This window comes from Alligator mississippiensis, chromosome 1 (genome assembly GCF_030867095.1).
Source record: "Alligator mississippiensis isolate rAllMis1 chromosome 1, rAllMis1, whole genome shotgun sequence".
Classification (NCBI taxonomy): Eukaryota; Metazoa; Chordata; order Crocodylia; family Alligatoridae; genus Alligator; species Alligator mississippiensis.
Window position 1 is genome coordinate 278372553 of NC_081824.1, and position 18410 is coordinate 278390962.

An 18410-nucleotide genomic window follows, 5' to 3' on the forward strand; every position below is an offset into this window, starting at 1 on the left:
ACTTATTCAGGGATCCCCCTCTAGAATATAGGACATACTTGGGATGGAACTAGGCAACTGTTTAACAGCATACAAAACATTACATAGCACATCAGACAGGGAGTAAAGACTTTCATATCTTCCTTGAGTTGCAGGAAAAATGAAGTCATACACAAGTTACATTACCCAATTTAACATCTAGCTAAATCATCATGATTAATATTTTTTAACATGAAGTAGTATAGATTTGCTAATGATCAGAAGCCAACAGGCCAGGGGTTTTGTTTTACCTGAAAGAGAGCACCTGTAAGAGCACAGTCTCCCCAAGAACTGAGCATTATTTCAGTATGGATATAGAAGGTGAAGTGTTTTCCACTGTCCTATCAGTGTTATTTCTTTCAGTGGGGAATTCCTTGGAGGTTTTTCAGTCTTCATACTGGCCCCCAGTATCATCTGCTTAGCTCATGAGAGCAGACAGAATCAGCATAAAGTGGTATATGGCATCAGGCCACAACAAGCGGTGCATTTCTGAGCAATTACAGTTCATTTTGGTTAATGCCACAAGGCAGAAGGCTAGAGTCCAAGTGGTTAGCCACTTGAGAAGTGCAATTATGTACTAGAAATGTACTGCCTGGAACAGTCTCTTATGAAATGGAAATTATAAACTAAAGTGGAAAATTAGAAGCACCCCCACCCGTTTCAGATTTCTCTCACATTAACTACTGGAATCCCTCAATTACCTCACTGTTTCTCCTTGAATTCACTCAAAACACTGCAACAAAATTGCTTCCCCTTTTTCACTGCTTCTGTGTCACATTATGTCTTGTATCACTCAATATGCTTTTTATATCTTATCATAGTTCAAATTCCTCATCCACTACCTTAAGAATCAACAAGGTGCTGTACTGCCAGGTGGGTATTCTTGAGTTACTATTATTGGTATCCTCCAGCTCATAACACTATGTGTTTTCTTTTTTTGGTACCACCCAGCAGACCTAAAACAGCCACCTCCTTTCTGTAAGCCAGACCATGGTGTTCTTCTTCTTCAAATTTAACCTTGCAACGTGGAAGTACTCCCATGTTGTCTCCATCTGCCCTGGTACCCGACCATTTCAAAGAAATAAAAATACCTAAAATAAAGTTTATAAGATGCATTTCCTATTAGAAATAAATTCTCTCCATAAATAGCCAGGAGGTAAAAGTGAATAAAGGTGAATAAATCCACTTGCTTGGATTACCAGGATGTCAGGGCCAGGTCTGGTACACAGCACAGTCAATGGTCCTGAGATACTTCCCCTCACCATAAATAATGGTCTCCAGTCATCTCTCCCTCATATACAACATGTACTAGCAAGATAAATTGCATCCTTTCATGGCCAACTGTAACTGCCTTCTAGCCTATCCACTGCAGTAAAGCGGAGCAGGGAAGAAACTGTTTCAGATTCAAGGTGCCTTTCATGGCTACAACTCGGGTGGTGCAACCTAAAATAAGACCATAGATGAATTTAGCCTGACCTCTGCAAAGCACCCAATAAAACTGAGGCTATTTAACTAACTCATAATATTAATCATAGCAGCCACATGCAGGCCTTCAGTGACCATTATTTGCAAAGACTGGTATCCAGAAATCTTTGCTTATCTAGTATTCTATACCTATTTCACGTCAGTGAAATCTGGTCATTAAAGACATACTTCCCAGTGCTCTAGGAATGTTAGAGCTTTCCTAAAATAACATATATCCAAGAAGTAAAAGTGATACATGTGTCCTTTGTGTTCTTGGGCACTTTACAATTAATACATCGTCACCCATTTCATTTGACAGTAACTTGAAATTGAATGTCGGCACAGAAATGAAAGAGAATAAGGTCAAAGAAAAATTCAGGTCACTATACTGCTAACACGCTATTCTTTACAACTCAGAGCTGGAAAACACCAGATGAGAAACTCAAACATTCCACGGATTGTAATTCAAGTGAAATTTACTGACTGTATAATCCTGGTTTCTTTACTTATCGCTTCATATGTAAATATGAAAGAAATCTAACAATTATAACAAATACTTCGCAGGCATGAGAAAATGTAGGCAAGTGCGCATCAGACCTGTAAAAGGAGAATTGAAGGGGGATAGGAGGAATGCAAGAAAAAAATACACAAAATGAGAACAAGCAAGAAGCAGCAAGTAGAAAAAAAGATAAAACTGTTAAAGGGAAAATAATACAGAGGATGTCCCTTCCAACTCTACCCACAAAGCTCCACACTTAACCAAAATGACTCTCTTAAAAGGGAAAGGAATGCAGAGGAGGAACAAGGAACACCATGGAATGAAGGAAGAGCACCTGAAGGAACTTTTACCTAATATAAGACAAATGTCTAAGGAGGTGGGGTGAGAAAAGGGGGAAAATAAAGAAAAATTCATAAAACCCCATTATTATTATGGAATACAGATACAGCAAGTGGGGAATACTTTAGCTATTGCTGTGGTTCCATAGGCAGGATTTATTCCTACTTCTCATCAACGTCAGCGTGAGCAGATTAAGGTCTGTGCTCTTGTCAAATTATACAGATGTCAAAAAAAGCAAACCCTATCAGAACACACTATCCAGTGACTTTATACCTGATATGGTAGTCCCTTGTCATGACCTATTAACAGACAAAGTCTGAGTGGGTTGTAGTAATATTCCTTTATAGCAGACACTGGAGATTATTGCTTCAAACAACAAGTTGACAAATGCATTCACAAATCTTATTTTTATGGTTCTCACAAGCAGGAGCATCATATAATGAAATAGCATTAATTTATTTATTCAAGTAATGTGTTATGCCAAAATTGTTGTATAGTAACTCTATATATCATATGTACCGTATAATAAATTCGTTCAATAGTCAGATAATTATACCTTGACAAGAAAGTTATTCTAAAGAATAAATAATTAAATATATGCATTACATAACTCATTTGCCAGGATCAGAGGAGGGAAGTCACATTTAATTGGGTGGTACCCTGAAATATTCTTGCTGCCTAAAAGTAATAATTCATAAATTACTGCATGTTCTTTGTTGTCTTACATTTCTTTGTCAAAATGTTATTAACACACGGATATCTGAACTTCCTGTTGGCCTTCACTCAGTGCCACTCAAACAAAGTAACGAAAGACAAACTTCTCGAAATGAGCCTGGTTTATATCATTTTCCTTTCCTGCTGCACTCCTTGTCCAGAGAAAGAATTAAATGTTCCATTTTCTATACAGGAAATCAAGTCAGTAAAGGCTCTTTCTCTGAGGCTGTTATGCCCTTCTTTTGGCATGGAATCGGTTTGAAGGTGACTTCAATGTTCTCTGGTAATACAAAATCATATCTGCACAGGTGCAGTCTACATAGAAAAAAAGAAAGAGAAAATTATCTCAGCATAAAAATATTTTCCATTTTTAATTCACATTCAAAATATAGTAGCATATGAATTATTAAATTAAAAATCTGAAATCTTTAAGAAGAGATGATCAGGACAAAGGGAGAGGTTTTTCTTTTTCTTAGTTTAATCCCTGTTTTACAGATCATCAGAAAAATGTTGCCAGGCTTTTTGTAGCAACCAGAACATCAAGTGGATGGTAACTGAGACAAGTATCTTGCCTATCTCAAAGTAAAAGTATCCTGTTATTCAGTCTGTAATGGATTTAGATTGAGCCTTGGACTGACTGGCTCAGAAAGGGTAACCAATTCTTAGGTAGCCATTAGCACTGTTCCCCTTGCTAAAGAGTTACATAAACCAGGAACACTTGACAATGATGGTTTTATGCTGGCCATATTACCACACAAGGAGTGCATCTGCACGTGCATATTAATGTAAAACAAACTCTAGAGCTTATTGCTCCGGGGGCATCATTTGCACGTGTGCCCAGGACTGCAGCACGTTGAGATGGGTCAGAGCAGCTCTAGCTGAGAGTAGGCCTGAGGGTCAGCCTGCCAGTTTGGGGCTGCTCCCCCCTGGCTCAACATGCTGCAGAGGGGCTGGCTGGGGCACGAAATGTGGTGCTTCAATGTGCACTCTACCCGGCACTTTAGTGTTTCAATGTGGCTCTACCCAGCAGGTGGCCCCCACACTAAAGCACCCTCATGCCCCAGCCAGCCACATTGGCATCTAAACATGAGCTGCTGCAAAGTAAAAAACTCCACAGGAGGATAGTACCTGTATTTACAAGTTGTATCCTGTTGCAGAGTAAACTAGGTTACTCCAACCTAATAGGGGTGCCTATGTAGTCTACTGCAGAGTAAATATCTTGTGTACATACACCCTGGCTGCTGGAATCAGCTTACCTGGGTGGGTGGAGTGTTTGGGACAGGTTAATTAGCACTGCTAAATGACAGTACCAATTAGCACTGCCCTATGCTGATTAGCCTACCCATGGGACTGCAAAGACATGGTTATGCTGCTTTTGGATTTTCTTCTCTGGAAGTGAAATTTATTGGAGATTCACACAGAGATAGAGGAAGAGGCTTAAAACCTGAGCAGGTCTAGCAGGATGTGTAGGTTTAGACCCCATCTGTGTGGATTCCAGAGCAATGCACCCTATATGTGATACTCCCTCTATGCTAATGCAACTGGCTTGGGAAACCCCAAGTTGCTATTACGCTATTATCTCTCATTCCTGCACCTGTGCCCTTTTTAATCTATTTTTTGTTGTTACATGAATAATTTAGAGCTTTCTTTTAAACCCCTGTGTTTTTTAGCTGATTATTGTGTATTTATATAATTACTGTAATTATCTGTTACTACATAAGTTGAATATGTGTAGTTGCATTAATTACATGAATTTATGGAATTACAAGGCACAATTATGTAATTATAATGTATAATAGTGTCATAAAGTCTGAATTTTAATTATTTTGAAATCTTAAATCTTTCCTATGACACTTTAATTCAACACTAAATATTTTAAGATAATGAAAGAAATTTTTTTTTTTTTTTGGCAGGCATAAGTATCTGGAAATGGGACTATACTAGATTCTACATTAAAACAATAGACCAAATACAGTAAAATATACCATAAATAGTCAAATTAATGAGAACTTCCAAGAATGCATAAGAAAAGAAAAGCATGTCTGAGACAGCCTTCTGTAAACTGTGTGTTGTGTCTCTATAGACAAATCATTAGCACAAAACAAAAGAAAGCACAAAGTAATTTGTAATGGGTATCCCAATCATTAGGGCAAAGTAGCAGATTACTTGTTTGTTGTGCAGCGTTTAGAATTTTTGTTAATTTATTATAATAGTCTGCTTTTGATAGCAACTCATCAAACGTTGGAGTTTTCCTCTTCATTACTCACTCTGTTACCACTAGTAGAAATTCTGGCTTTGCTGGACCAGGCATTAATGTGCAGGATATACTAAATGCAAAAATATTGCTCAGCTGAATGTGGGATGAACTGGGAAGGAAAATGTCCTGCTAGTGAAAGTTTTATTTTCACAAAATGGAAAGTCAAAGCTTCTATGTCATGGTGTTATACACTTTTCTGTGGACAATTTAAGATTACCTCTATGGCAGTATTGCCAATTTTCTAAAATTGCTTAAAAAGTAATATTTGAAGCTTCTTGGGTAATGAAATGTAGGCATTTGAACATTGTGTGCATGTATCAGTAAGCACCGTATACACATTTTACTCTTCAACTCGGCAGAGACAAAACCTGTTTGCTTTACTCCTACAAGTAGCAGAACTGAAGTCAACAGATTTAGTCCAGAGTTGAGTGTAAGACTGTCCAAGGCAGAAGAGTGCTTCAGTAATGATTTTTAAATTTCTCTTCCATTAAATAATTGAATTGTGCAATCCCTCCATTGGTAAGTCATCCTCACACACACGAGCTTAAGGACAGTAAGCCACTACAAGCTGGGCCGTCCCTAGGGGGGGGACAAATTGGGGTGACCGCCCCAGGCCCCATGCTTTAGGGGACCCCCTGGAGCTGGGCAGAGTGGTGGCTCTGCATCTAGCTTCTCGCTACCCCCCACCCACCCGCCGCTGATGCTGACGCTGCCGATGGCGGCAGCAGCTTCTTCAGGTCTGGGGCCTGTGGGATCAGAGAGGGGGCAGGGCCCCACATGGGCTGATTTGTCCTGGGCTCCACACCATGCTCAGGTCGCCTCTGACCACAAGCCACATGTTTGTGATTTAAATATGAAGGTGATGCCTGCTGGACACAGCCTGCAATTAATTGTTATGTGCAAGTCTTCACATTCTGATATAAATCTCAGGTGAGAAAGTAATTTATTTGGATGCCAATATTAATGTAAATAGGAATAGGCACAACAAACCAATTGCTACAAGAAGCCTAATACATAGTTGTCCAGAAACACCTCAAAAAATAGAATTTTTACAAAGTTTTATAAGAAGCTGACCACTTACCTGGCTGGATTTGTAATAGATCTTAGCCTCATCCTGATAATCCTGAGTTTATATTTGGGGCCTATTAAAGACTTGGTAGAAAATGTTAAGGAAATTCTTGATATTTTATCAAAATCCTGGTTAAATCCGACAAGTATGCTAGCTTGTCTATACTGCAGAAAAGTTGTAGGTTCACTAAAGAGAAAATAAATGTCTTGTTAGTTGAGTCAAATGCAATATAATTAACAAACTAGGCTTAGGTATGATGTGTTGTCTGGTGGTTAATATTTATAACTGGAGGTCTGGTGACCCAGAGCCCAATATAAACTACCAGTGTTAACGGGCCCTTCCCTGTATGCACATGGCTGGGAAGGATTGTCTCAGTGTTAGGAGGCTCTAGTCCTATAAAGTCACCGTGGGGACTGCAAAAGTGGGCTGTGTTCAGAGGAGAGGGGAGGTGGCCAAGACATCACTATGTCACACTGATCACTAATGAAGTTATCAACTGCATGAGTCAGTTCACACTTGGTGCCAGTTAGAGCAACTCTCAGGTTGCTTTAACCTGTTCTACTATGATGAATCCTGCACAGAGCTGCAATAGATGCCATGTACCCCAGAATTAAGCTTTAATCCACCTTTTAATAGGTAATAATTCTTTATGTTCCATGAACTGTACAGAAAAGCTGGAATCAGCATTGGTTGCTGGTTCTTGTTCTACCTCTGCTTCTGCCACAAATGTTGTGACCGTGTGCAATTCATTTAGGGCCTGATATTCAAAACTAGGTCCATGCCATCACAGGCACAATAAAGTATACTTCATACCATGTTTGCTTCTCTTTCATATATTTCTGATTACCAACTGTATCACTGAAACCAAAAAATGCCAATTCCATGTTTAATTGGCCATTAGGTAGATAATTACCCCAGTTATATGTGTGAAAATGGTAACTGCACACAAAAACTAAGTATGGACAGTCAAAAAACCTGAGGCTGAATCGATTCAATCTTTGCAAGTTAGTCTAAGCTGCATAGATCGAACTGATATGTAAGTGAACAGACATTAACTTCTGATTCTAGAAATGCAGCCACGTGCTTACTGTGGCCCAAGGCAGAAGCCAAGGGGTGCCAGAACCTCCTTGCTCAGCTGGAGCTGCCAGCTTGGGTCAAGTCTAGCTGGCCTACCCTGTGTATGTGTGGGGGGGGAAAGGAAGCCATGCAGAGCAGCCTGGAGTGCTGGGGGACTGTGTTTTAACTTGAATCTGGAGGGGATCTGGGACAGAAATTCAATACGCTGCTTTAACCTAAATCAGTTAAGTCTGATACTACATGGCCAAAACTGATTTAAATTAAACTGGTTTGGGCCATTTTGAAAGCAGTTTATGTGTACTGAACTTCTGTTGTGTTACAGATTTGAACCAGTTTCCAATCACTCATATGTGTAGCTACTTTAGATAAATGAAAGATTTAGAAACTACTGGGAAAAACATGACTTACCATTTCATGTGTGAGTCTATTGTGTTTCCAGAATAATCTGTTATTTTAATTTTAATTAAACCTCTCCTAACGCTTTTGTTCCACGTAATAATTTCTATAAAGTAGTTGTACACTGCAAAATAGACAGAAAATAATAAAATCCAAAGACAGAATTCAATAGGACAAACACAGTTCTCATTATCTCCCTCTTAAAAATACTCATTGGATCATAATGATGATGACTCATTACCTCTCTTCTAGTCTCAGCTACTGATTCAAATCAGAGGTAAGAAGCTATTGACTAAAAGTAGTTTCCATACAACAGCTATTTGGCGATCTGTGAAGTGAATTCATGGCTTCTCATGGTTCTTAGTAGAACAGTGTGCAATCACAGAGCAACTCTTAGAAACAAAATTAAGAGTTTGAGGACCCTACCTAGGGTTGGATTTTGCATTCATTAATTGCCCTTTGTTTTTTTGGCAGCCTGCACAGACAATGATGACAGAGTTGTAAACAACATGTCATTCCTGAAAATGAGTGCCAGAAAATAGCTGAAGAGCTGCTAACATGCCAATACCATGCCTGGTCTATGGCTTTCATAGATTTCATAGATTTCATAGACATTAGGGCTGGAAGGGATCTTGGAAGATCATCGAGTCCAGCCCCCTGCCCAAAGGGCAGGAAGTCAGCTGGGGTCATAGGATCCCAGCAAGATAAGCATCCAGTTTGCTCTTGAAGGTGTTAAATGTAGGCGCTTGAACCACCTCCGGTGGCAGGCTGTTCCAGACCTTGGGGGCTCGGACAGTAAAGAAATTCTTCCTTATGTCCAGCCTGAAACGGTCTTGTAGTAGTTTATAACCATTTGACCTAGTCGTCATCCCTTGGGGCGCTCTGGTGAACAAACGTTCCCCCAGATACTGGTGGTCACCCCTGATAAACTTATAGGTGGCCATCAGATCATCCCTGAGCCTGCGCTTTTCCAGGCTAAAGAGCCCCAGGGCTCTCAGCCTGTCATCGTAGGGTCTGCTTCCCTGACCTCTGATCATGTGCGTGGCTCTTCTCTGGACTCTCTCAAGCTTCTCCACATCCTTTTTGAATTGTGGAGCCCAAAACTGGACGCAGTACTCCAGCTGCGGCCTCACTAAGGCCGAGTACAAGGGGAGAATGATATCCCGGGATTTGCTTGAGAAGCATCTATGGATGCAAGCCAGCGTTTTGGTCGCTTTACTAGCTGCAGCATCGCACTGCAGGCTCATGTTCATCTTGTGGTCAATGATGACCCCCAAGTCTCTTTCTTCCTTAGTGCTAGCCAACATAGCACTGCCGAGCCTATAAGGATGCTGCGGGTTTTTCTTCCCAAGGATGGAGAGCCTTGCATTTATCGGCGTTGAACACCATCAGATTCTCGTCCGCCCACTTGCTGAGCCTGTCCAGGTCAGCCTGGATCACCCGCCTGTCTTCTGATGTGAATGCTTTGCCCCAAAGTTTGGTGTCATCGGCGAACTTGGCCAGTCCGTTTCTGACTCCAGTGTCCACATCATTAATGAAGATGTTGAACAGTATGGGTCCAAGGACAGAGCCCTGGGGGACCCCACTGGTCACAGGACACCATGATGAGTGACTTCCATCAATTACTACCCTCTGGGTCTGACCACGGAGCCAATTTTCCAGCCAGTGAATCGTGGAGGACCCAAGGTGACAATTGGCCAGTTTCTCCAAGAGGTGATCATGGGAAACCAGGTCGAAGGCTTTTTTGAAGTCAAGATATATGACATCAATCTCTTCTCCCTTGTCCAGGTGATAGGTCACCTGGTCGTAGAAGGAAATGAGATTGGTCAAGCAAGACCTACCCGCAACAAACCCGTGCTGGCTATCCCTTAAGATGTTGGCGTCGGCCAGTCCATTAAGGATGGCCTCCTTAATAAACTTTTCTAAGATCTTCCCTGGGATAGAAGTCAGGCTGATGGGCCTATAGTTAGCTGGATCCACTTTCCTCCCTTTCTTGAAGATAGGCACCACATTGGCCTTCTTCCAGTCTTCGGGCACTACACCAGAGCGCCAAGAGTTTTCAAAGATCCGTGCTAGAGGCTGGGCTATGATGCTCGCCAGCTCCTTGAGTACCCTGGGGTGAAGGTTGTCAGGGCCGGCTGACTTGAAGGTATCCAGCTTCTCAAGATGTTCCTTCACGAAGTCAGCATTAATGGAGGGCAGGGGATCACCCTCACCCGGACTTCCCTGTCCCGTAGCGGGCCTGATGAAAGACCGACGCAAAGTACCTATTTAATAGGTTGGCTTTTTCCTGGGCGTCAGTTGTCAGTTGCCCCATCTGGTTCAGCAGGGGTCCAATGTTGCCCCTGCTTTTCCTCCGGCTCCCCACATATCTGAAAAAGGACTTTTTATTGTCCTTGATGCTCAAAGCTAGTTGGAGTTCAGTTGCAGCCTTGGCTTTCCTGGTATGCTCCCTACAGGACCGGACCAGTGCAGAACTAACTAAAAGAAGACTTCAGTGTCCTGGACTGTCAGGCAACTTTTCTACTTAAGAGCCAGGGTTTTTTGTGTTTGCTTGCTTGTTTTTTCTTTTTTGTTTTTAATTATTCTTTGCTCAGAAACCAAGCCAAACTTTACATAAATACCTTTAGTTTGTTTAACCCTGGAGTGTCTCAGGTTTTACTTGGTTTTAAGGTCCCTTTTATTTCCTCCCTATTTCAAATCCTAGGGATTAAATACTTACCCTGCTTCACTCAATAACTACCCTGTCTTCTTGACTTGCTTACTGATCTAATTTCTCAACTGGTATTTTATCAGTTTTTCACTCTGCCTGTCATATCAGACAGTTTATTCCTTTGCATTCATTTTTCTTTCCTGCACAAACACATTCCATTGCTTTTTGCCACTTCAAGAGGTTTTCTTCTCAGCTCAGCTTCTTCTTTCTTACTTTAACTAGTTTCTTCAGTGACTCCCATTTTTCTCTTGGCAGTCCAGCTATGCCTCTCACCTAATGCAGCCTCATTTCTTTCTCTCCTAAGTTCTACTTGCTCTTCACTTCCCATCTGCTGAGACCATCCCTCTGTGTTCCTCACACTATACAGTGGCATTTAACTAATTGTTCAGAGCTTTTTGTTCCATTATTTTGTGTGGTATATAGCAACAACATTCAAAATGTAATCAAGCATGTACTATCGTTTCTAGCTCTGTTAATAAACAATAATAATAATATTAAAGGAAGTGTGGTAAGTGTGAAATAGATAAAAGATAGTCACAAAGATAGTCACTCACTGCAGTATGGTTCTTGTTCCAAGGTATCTAAATAAGCTGTTGTTTCTGGAGGGTTCTTTTTGCGGAGCTGTTTTTTCCACAGATCTGCATAATAACCTGAAATCCAAAATTTTATACATTTGACATGAGGTAACTGAGCAAAATAACGACAAATTATTATTATTGCCCTTTCAGGAAACTACAAAGGGTGATAAACTTTGCTTTAGTTTTTTAGTGCATTCACTGGGAAAGCAAAATGAAATGGAAAATATAAGAATAATCCAGCCAGTCTGGCAGGTGACATATATTTCCCTACTCTCTTCAGTCTCCAACAGACCTCTTAAATTTCTCTTGTTATACTAGCATCATCCAAATTGCTACATTGGAGTAAAGTGGTTCATCTGACATCCTAACAGTAAAAGCAAGCAGCGCTAACTGCTTCACATCAAGATGCAAAAAACTTCATGAACTATTATGGAATAACATATCCATAAGTTACATTTTCTCCTACTTGTCACTGATTTACAAAAGTCAATGTGCCCTTTTTAATTACCATCATCGCCATGCTCTTTTTTAATATATTTGTGGATGTTCTCTTAATTTTGTGATGTGCTTAATTCTCTTTCAATTCTGCCAAATCTCCAAACTCAATGTGAGTCTCCTTTTTTAATTTGTTGCATACTTGAGTAATATTCCCCCTATTTCCTGTCTGCTCTAAACTAAAATTTCCAAATCTTTTTAATCTCTCCCCAGCTTCTAATTAGCAGCTATGTAATAACAGGCTGGGCACCTGGATTGACTGCCACACACAGCGGCAGCAGCAATTTCTGGTTGCCACTGCTGCCATAATTGGACAGCCACAGCAAACGCTATCTTTTTTCTTCACTCCCAAACCCCCACTGTTTTCCCTATTGCCCCACCTTCATTATACTGCTGCTAATTAGTTTGTTGTCTGTCTGTTCTTTCTGTTGTATTTTTTTGAAGTAGGGCAATAGGAACTAAACAGTTCCCTAATTGTACCCTAACGTAAGGCTACACTCTTGATGTATATTTTATCACAAGAGATCAAGTGGAGTCAGCGTTTTCCCATCTTCAGGAAGCGTTCCTCTCTGAGAAACTTTTCCAGCAGAAGGGCTCTGCTCATACACTCTTCCCTTATAGTCTCCCACTGCTTCCCACTACTTATTTTAAACAAACCAAACCAAACAAAATGTTTCCCAAGCAGACCTTTCAGCTTAAAAGGGGAAAAGAGCCAGAGTGTCCATTAAGTATGGTAGCGATTTCAGTATTGCTATTGATTTTATGTGAAAGCACTTAGATAATATGATGATAGGCAGCAATATAAACTACCGTGATGATTTATTAGATTACACAGAAGCAACTTCTTAGTGCTTACACAGGAAGCATGTTGTGAATCTACTTCTGACCCAAAGAAGAGAGTTATATAGAGTTTAACCCCCTTGCCAACACAGAAACCTTTAAAAATGAGCCAAAGCATTAAAACTTTATATCACTTTTGAACGTTAGGCAGTTGTTCAAACAAGCACTTTCCACAGATTCTTGGCAGTGGCCCTGCAATATTTATGGTTAGTACAATCCACTTTAAAAGCAGTTGTATTCTAAGAAGAATCTTATTATTTTGTTCCCTCTTACAAAAGACATGCTAAATAACACTTACCCAGAACTGGACATGATGCTGGATGAAAATCTTCACAGTTAGCACATTTTCCTTTCTTAAAATTTGAGTATGAATCACAAGGGTATGTTGTTATGTTGCAATTCCGTTTCAAGGATGATAGGAACAAGTAAACAGATCTCTGATGGTCACATTTAAAATATTTACTCCCTTTAATAAAAAAAGGGGGAAAGGACATACACCAAATGATCAACTTTAGAAAAGGTGAGTACCTAATTTACACTTATGGAAAGAAATTTACCTTTAGGAAAGAAAAGGCAAGGAATTAAAATAGGAGTCAAAATACAGAACTGCTCAATGAGGTAGTGAGGCATTTTGTATGCTCCCACAAATTTACAAGGATACCGTGACTAAATACAAGGCCATGGTAAGATAGGCCAAACTGCCCTTCCTCTGGGAGAGATCTTCCATGAAGACTGCCCCATGGAATTTCCTTCAGATAGCTCTTTTGGGGAATAAGTTTTGCTTCTCCCCACAGAACAGGTTACAGATTCCCAGGAATCCTGCAGCACCATCCAGACAGATGCCCTGTATCCTTCACAGCAAATTCTAGTTCCCATTGATCTCCCAACCCATTCAAAACAGGGGTGTATTGGAACCATGTTACCCAGAATTTTTCTTCTCCCCACAACTGCTCTAGTTACTGTAGACAGAACATAAAAGAAGTCTATAATATTCCAATACATTACAATGCCTTTTTCTACATAGATTCTCCACATACATGAATAGTTTATGTCATATGCATACTGTACATACCATAAATAGTTATGATATATGTAGGATAATGATAAGTTATAGCAGGGAGATAAATTTTTCAGTATTGGAACCTTCACCTACAGGCTGACAAGATATCCATCTACATATGAGAAGGATTTTTGTGAAGTCTAAGCAGCAGTGTGTACTCACTGATTCTCATTCATTCAATAGCAAAGTGGGTAAGAAACAGAGAGAATGCATTGGTATCTATCAGGCATTAATTATATGAGTGTACACATATTAAAGCTTTTTCTCTCAGAGTAAAAATGGCTGCTCCAGGAGAAAAATAACCTGGGAACACCCAGGGTTAAATCACTCCTAGGAGACACTCCTGAGAGATTCTCTTCTGTGACAGTGAGTGTCTGTACATGCTGTGTTTCTCTCAGAAGAGAACATAGTCTTCCAGCATCTTCACCCACCACCACCCCAACAAGTCCCCAGGGAGACAATGTTTCACTTGCTGGACTCTGCTGCTCCAAACAGGGAGCAAAATACACTCCCTTCACAATTCCCACATTGTACTGCAGGGAAATACAAGCTGACCATGGACAGTCTGGGTCAGCCAATCAGAGCTTCCCTATTCATTGTAGCCATCTCTCCCCAGGCAGAATAAAGGAGTCTGCAGAGTACACTGAGAAATGTGCACACAGCCTCCCCTGGCAGCACAGTATCAACACCGCAAGCTCGCCACTCTTCAAGGCCTCAATATTTTAATGTCTGTACACTTAGCTCTTGGTAAGTTATTCTACCAAGATAAAAAACCTGGGAGAATTCTCCCAGATTATCTGTATGTATGTATGCAGCCTGTGTATATACAGTCTCTACTGAATTCAGTCCTTCTCTTACAGGTGGTAGATAACTTTTTACATGATTGCCTCCTAATTTAAATGAACATATCTTTATTTACCGCTGAAGATTGTTTGTGGACAGCCAGGCTGATCTGCCCCTCCATTTGGGTAGAAATCGATATTTCCCAAGGGTTTCCTGAAGCCAAAAGCTAAAGGAGAAACAACATAAACAACAGTAAAGTACACAATGGGAATTTTCAAATGATGAAGATGCAGCCTCAAAAGGTAAAAAATATTTTTGGAGCTTCTTTTCCTTTTGTTCTGTAAAATCAGATGAACATGTTCTTTTTTTTTTTTTTCTAGTTGTCCTGTTCTGCAAAAACATAGAGTACCTATGCCAGGGGTGTCCAATATTTTTGAATGTGGTGCCGGATCATGAACTTTTTATCACCCAGTGGACCACCGAGCTACATTCAAAGACCTCACAGGAAGCGGTATCACATCAGGAAGTGATGTCACGTGACCTTTGACACCAATGAAGTTGCAGGAAGTGACAATGAAATGGATCTAACCAGTTCAAAACTCTCCCTCTATAGCATCCACCTCTGCCACTGTTCAGGACAAGATACTGAGCTAGATGGACCATTGGGCTGACCAAGCATGGCACTTTTTATGCTCTTATGTTCTTTGGCTAAGCTTCAAAACTATGGCTGAGATTTGCAAAAACAGGTAGATAGGCGTGTTACAAAGTTGTCATAAAAGATTTGGAGCCCTCTAAGTCTCATTCATTTTAATGGAAGTTGGCCTTTTGACTCTGCTTTGAAAATCTCAGGCCAAGATGCCAACCAAATAAGTAAAAATATATTTTGCATTTTTATGCAGTGCATCTATGTGGAGCGCTCCAAGCATTTTATAAACATTAAATGAACCTCAGGATAGCCCTGCTTTTCAGAAGAAATGTGGTGGTGAGGACATTCTGAGAACATCTCTCACTCTCTGTGTGTGACCTGCTTCTACTGTCCTTGGACCACCCTAGAAGGGCCCTCACTGCCTCATTTCCAGTTCAGAGCAGGTAAAGTATAAGTGGGTAGGAAGGACTTATTTTTTGGCAGCAGGTTTGAGTGGCTTGAAGCTGGTGAAGATGTACCCACAATTAGTCACTGACCAGAGTGGGAACACAGTTGTCCTCACTTATTAGCATGGCTCCAAGGCCCTGCGCTGTCTCTGCCTACATGTTGCTCTCATGTCCTCTTGCTTTCCTAAATCTCATGAGAGTAGAGGATTCCATCATGCCTACTGGACTGCCGTCACTGGATAGCTGTCCTGGTTCTAAGGTTGTGCTTCTGACTCTTTCATGGCCTCTTTTAGGGTGCACACTTAGAACTCTGGCTTTTCCTTCCCACCCATTTTGCTGAATTGTGATTATTCCCACGGGGCATGAATTTAGTTCAGTGGCTATGATTCTGCTTTCTCATACAAAGGCAATGACTCTCACAACATATGGCATATTTTAGTAGGATAAAAGCATTTTGAAGGCCACACAGAAAGCAATAAGCAGTCTTTAATAACATGACTTTACCAGGTATCAACCACCTGCTACTTGGGTTCCTGGCAGGTACAGACACAAGTTTATTAGCACGTTGTTCCAGAGTGAGTCTCTGTGCCATAGTCTACATCAGGTCTCAGGTCTAGGGAGCCTGACCCCTCCCCAGCCATAGGCTTGTCACATTTTACCAATCTGCTGGCCGGTGCAGACCCGGCTGGGCTCCTCCCATCCCCAGCAGCACATGGAAAGGCAGCTTCAGCAGCATGCCACTTTTCCTGGCCGATGCTGGCCCATCTGGGTCTGTCCCATCTGGAGCAGCATGCGGCTGAAACTAACTTCCCATGAGCTACTGGGGACGGGAGGAGCCCGGCCACGTCTGCACCAGCCAGCAGAAGCAGTGGCAGAGCCATGTGCCACTTGGGACGGGACAGGACGGGACGAGCCCAGCCAGAGCAGCAGGGGCTGAGCTGCATTTTCCCCCTGCCTGCACCAGTGAGTCCCAAGCGGCACACAGCTCTGCCCCGCTTCTGCTGGCCGATGCCGACCCGGCCGGGCTCTTCCCGTCCCCAGCAGCACGTGGGAATCCAGCTTCAGCTGCATGCTGCTCTGGATGGGACAGACCCGCCCGGGTCTGCACCAGCCAGCAGAAGCGGTGGCGGAGCCATGTGCTGCTCGGGACTGACCAGCGCAGGTAGGGGGAAAGTGCAGCTGAGCCCCCGCTGCTCCAGCTGGGCTAATCCTGTCCCGAGAGGCACATGGCTACTCCTCTTCCCACACGCACCACGTTGGCAACGTCAAGCTGACATGGTGTGCGTGGGAACCTTGTCCCTTCCCCAGCCCTTCAGCAGCCATTAGGAAGCTGCTGAGGGGCTGGGGGAGGGACAGGGGGTGGGAATGAAAGTAAATCGTATTTACCTTTGTTTCCTGTCACAGCACCGTGAGTCACAGAAAACGGCTTGGCGGGCCGAATGGTGGCCCACGGGCTGTATGTTGGACAAGCCTGATCTATGCACATGCTCTGGAGGGTGGGAGAGGGTGAATTAAAGCACCCAGAGTATCATGTGTATCAACATCCCCACGCTGAAAAATGGTGGTGGGGGTGCTTTAACTAAAGTTTGTTTGACAAGCTTTAGTTAAAGTGCACCTGCTGACATTTTTCAGTGTAAGGATGCTGATACATGTAATGCTAGAGTCAGTTGGAGTGCAGTAATTACCATGCTCCAGCAGACTTGATTAATCAAGTCTGATCTGATGCGCTGCAATTACAGTGCATCGGAGCAATCTCAGTGTATGTGTATAGGTGCCCAGAATGATGAAAGTGACTTCATATGGTTCCCTGGGCTTAAATTTGAGCTTCAGTCCAGACTGATGCTAAACATCACCAGCAGTCAAGTCAGCTGGTATGGGAAATAAAAACTGGCTAAATATGGTGCCACCTGCTTCAGTCCCTTTATGCCACAGCCAATAAAACCTTACTTGAATCAACCATAGTAGCCCTAGGACTGTTTTGAATCCCCTCCTGCCTTGGTGTAATTTTCATAGTTTCAGAGTTGTTAGGGGCTAGAAGGGACCTTACAAATCATCAGGTCCAGCCCCCCCGCACTTGGGCAGGAAAGAGTGCTGGGATCAGATTACCCCAGCAAGGTGCATGTCAAGACGCGTTTTGAAGATCACCAGGGTGGGCAAGTGTACCACCTCTGGGGGGAGCCTGTTCCAAACCCTTGGCACTCAATTTGTAATTTGTACATTTTTATTATAAGATATACTATTTACTTTTTAAAAAGCAGAATTAATCTTATGTAAAATATCTATTGTTCTAACTAGATTTACACAATATTCCCATTGACATTGAGCTCCTGAAAATCATGAGAATTGCATTTTGGCAGAATTCTGGTATTAGTGGAAGGAATCCTGATTTGATTTTTCTTGCCAATACCAAGACATTTTCTTGACAATGAAATTATTAATATTAGCATCATATGAATATGGTTCTGCACAAGAATCTAAACAGCGGACCTGAATCTGTCTTCACGTGTACAAAAGCTACTCCTTTAAAATGGTGGAAGTGCAGTTGCCTTTCTGACGAAATAATTTCAAATGAAAGTGCTCACGATGCTTAAAGTGTGTGTGGACAGCATGTGAGTACTATAAACTAACAGTCATGCTTAACTATTTCACAAAGAACCCTATTTTGATTTAACTGATTGCATAGATATTTTCATGTAATGGGAGATTATATTCTTTTCATTCTACAAGTAAAAGACTGAAAGAGATCTACACTCCAGTGAATCGTAATCTCAAATGGAGCTGTGTGTGAAATGATTATCTGCGCATTTCTACAAATGTACTGATTTTTTTTAATTTAAGAATGTGATTCCAATTATCTGTAGGCCCAATGCTGAAGCTCTTAACTTAATTAACCCCACTGATGAAAGTATAACTGCTCATGTAAGAGCAGAAGGAATAGGTTCTTCACCTCTAACGGTTGTCATTTATTCCAATTCCATTTTATATTCAAATTGCCTCATCAGACTTATTTCTTGCC

At 41.6% G+C, this 18410-nt stretch overlaps 1 protein-coding gene across 2 annotated transcripts in view; it reads right to left on the reverse strand.

Moving 5' to 3' along the window:
- Window positions 1-2616: 2616 nt before the first annotated feature.
- The window catches only part of LIPI (lipase I), a 35702-nt gene continuing 19908 nt past the window's right edge, over window positions 2617-18410 (reverse strand). For both annotated transcript variants that reach the window (XM_014599007.3, XM_006277433.4), the window contains exons 5-10: window positions 14439-14528; window positions 12758-12925; window positions 11101-11196; window positions 7846-7957; window positions 6373-6546; window positions 2617-3349 (exon numbers count right to left, since the gene is read on the reverse strand). In XM_014599007.3, the coding sequence (XP_014454493.1) occupies window positions 3232-3349; window positions 6373-6546; window positions 7846-7957; window positions 11101-11196; window positions 12758-12925; window positions 14439-14528 (758 nt within the window). In that variant the 3' untranslated portion in view covers window positions 2617-3231. The remainder of the gene's footprint in view (window positions 3350-6372; window positions 6547-7845; window positions 7958-11100; window positions 11197-12757; window positions 12926-14438; window positions 14529-18410) is intronic.